Genomic DNA, 2579 nt, shown 5'->3' on the forward strand with positions numbered 1-2579 from the left:
GTAGTGATGATGGTGGTAGTGATGGTAGTAGTGATGGTGATGTGGTAGTGATGTGGTAGTGATGTGATAGTGATGGTATAGTGGTGGTAGTGATGTGATAGTGATGGTATAGTGGTGGTAGTGATGTGATAGTGATGGTATAGTGGTGGTAGTGATGTGATAGTGATGGTATAGTGGTGGTAGTGATGTGATAGTGATGGTATAGTGGTGGTAGTGATGTGATAGTGATGGTATAGTGGTGGTAGTGATGTGATAGTGATGGTATAGTGGTGGTAGTGATGTGATAGTGATGGTATAGTGGTGGTAGTGATGTGATAGTGATGGTATAGTGGTGGTAGTGATGTGATAGTGATGGTATAGTGGTGGTAGTGATGTGATAGTGATGGTATAGTGGTGGTAGTGATGTGATAGTGATGGTATAGTGGTGGTAGTGATGTGATAGTGATGGTATAGTGGTGGTAGTGATGTGATAGTGATGGTATAGTGGTGGTAGTGATGTGATAGTGATGGTATAGTGGTGGTAGTGATGTGATAGTGATGGTATAGTGGTGGTAGTGATGTGATAGTGATGGTATAGTGGTGGTAGTGATGTGATAGTGATGGTATAGTGGTGGTAGTGATGTGATAGTGATGGTATAGTGGTGGTAGTGATGTGATAGTGATGGTATAGTGGTGGTAGTGATGTGATAGTGATGGTATAGTGGTGGTAGTGATGTGATAGTGATGGTATAGTGGTGGTAGTGATGTGATAGTGATGGTATAGTGGTGGTAGTGATGTGATAGTGATGGTATAGTGGTGGTAGTGATGTGATAGTGATGGTATAGTGGTGGTAGTGATGTGATAGTGATGGTATAGTGGTGGTAGTGATGTGATAGTGATGGTATAGTGGTGGTAGTGATGTGATAGTGATGGTATAGTGGTGGTAGTGATGTGATAGTGATGGTATAGTGGTGGTAGTGATGTGATAGTGATGGTATAGTGGTGGTAGTGATGTGATAGTGATGGTATAGTGGTGGTAGTGATGTGATAGTGATGGTATAGTGGTGGTAGTGATGTGATAGTGATGGTATAGTGGTGGTAGTGATGTGATAGTGATGGTATAGTGGTGGTAGTGATGTGATAGTGATAGTGGTTGGTAGTGATGTGATAGTGATGGTATAGTGGTGGTAGTGATGTGATAGTGATGGTATAGTGGTGGTAGTGATGTGATAGTGATGGTATAGTGGTGGTAGTGATGTGATAGTGATGGTATAGTGGTGGTAGTGATGTGATAGTGATGGTATAGTGGTGGTAGTGATGTGATAGTGATGGTATAGTGGTGGTAGTGATGTGATAGGGATGGTATAGTGATGGTAATGTTTACCACAGCTGCTGTGGTGATGACACAGGCACTGGTGTAGGCCCTGGTGACTGTAGTTATGGTGTAGTGGTAGTGGTGGTAGTGATGGTAGTGGTAGTGATGGTATAGTGTAGTAGTGATGGTATAATCACCACGGCTGCTGTGGTGATGACACAGGCACTAGTGTAGGCCCTGGTGACTGTAGTGATGGTGTAGTGGTAGTGGTGGTAGTGATGGTAGTGGTAGTGATGGTATAGTGATGGTATAGTGTAGTAGTGATGGTATAATCACCACGGCTGCTGTGGTGATGACACAGGCACTAGTATAGGCCCTGGTGACTGTAGTGATGGTGTAGTGGTAGTGGTGGTAGTGATGGTAGTGATGGTAGTGGTAGTGATGGTATAGTGATGGTATAGTGTAGTAGTGATGGTATAATCACCACGGCTGCTGTGGTGATGACACATGCACTAGTATAGGCCCTGGTGACTGTAGTGATGGTGTAGTGGTAGTGGTGGTAGTGATGGTAGTGATGGTAGTGGTAGTGATGGTATAGTGATGGTATAGTGTAGTAGTGATGGTATAATCACCACGGCTGCTGTGGTGATGACACAGGCACTGGTGTAGGCCCTGGTGACTGTAGTGATGGTGTAGTGGTAGTGGTGGTAGTGATGGTAGTGGTAGTGATGGTATAGTGATGGTATAGTGTAGTAGTGATGGTATAATCACCACAGCGGCTGTGGTGATGACACAGGCACTGGTGTAGGCCCTGGTGACTGTAGTGATGGTGTAGTGGTAGTGGTGGTAGTGATGGTAGTGGTAGTGATGGTATAGTGATAGTAATGTTTACCACGGCGGCTGTGGTGATGACACAGGCGCTGGTGTAGGCCCTGGTGACTGTAGTGATGGTGTAGTGGTAGTGGTGGTAGTGATGGTAGTGGTAGTGATGGTATAGTGATAGTAATGTTTACCACGGCTGCTGTGGTGATGACACAGGCACTGGTGTAGGCCCTGGTGACTGTAGTGATGGTGTAGTGGTAGTGGTGGTAGTGATGGTAGTGGTAGTGATGGTATAGTGATAGTAATGTTTACCACGGCGGCTGTGGTGATGACACAGGCACTGGTGTAGGCCCTGGTGACTGTCGGCATCACGAGGTACTCGTGCTGCAGCGGCTGGAAAGCCATCGCGGCGCGGGAGGGGAGGCCGCAACCACCACAACAACTACCACCACCACTACCACC

At 46.0% G+C, this 2579-nt stretch overlaps 1 protein-coding gene across 1 annotated transcript in view; it reads right to left on the reverse strand.

Moving 5' to 3' along the window:
* The window catches only part of LOC133362983 (derlin-2-like), a 79386-nt gene that overhangs the window by 6977 nt on the left and 69830 nt on the right, over positions 1 to 2579 (reverse strand). Inside the window, 1 exon segment of the mRNA XM_061581967.1 lies at positions 2430 to 2575. Coding sequence (XP_061437951.1) covers positions 2430 to 2522 — 93 coding nt within the window. The 5' untranslated portion in view covers positions 2523 to 2575.

Source organism: Lethenteron reissneri, unplaced genomic scaffold (genome assembly GCF_015708825.2).
Source record: "Lethenteron reissneri isolate LAM-NWPU_2019-01 unplaced genomic scaffold, ASM1570882v1 scaffold_1639, whole genome shotgun sequence".
NCBI lineage: Eukaryota > Metazoa > Chordata > Hyperoartia > Petromyzontiformes > Petromyzontidae > Lethenteron > Lethenteron reissneri.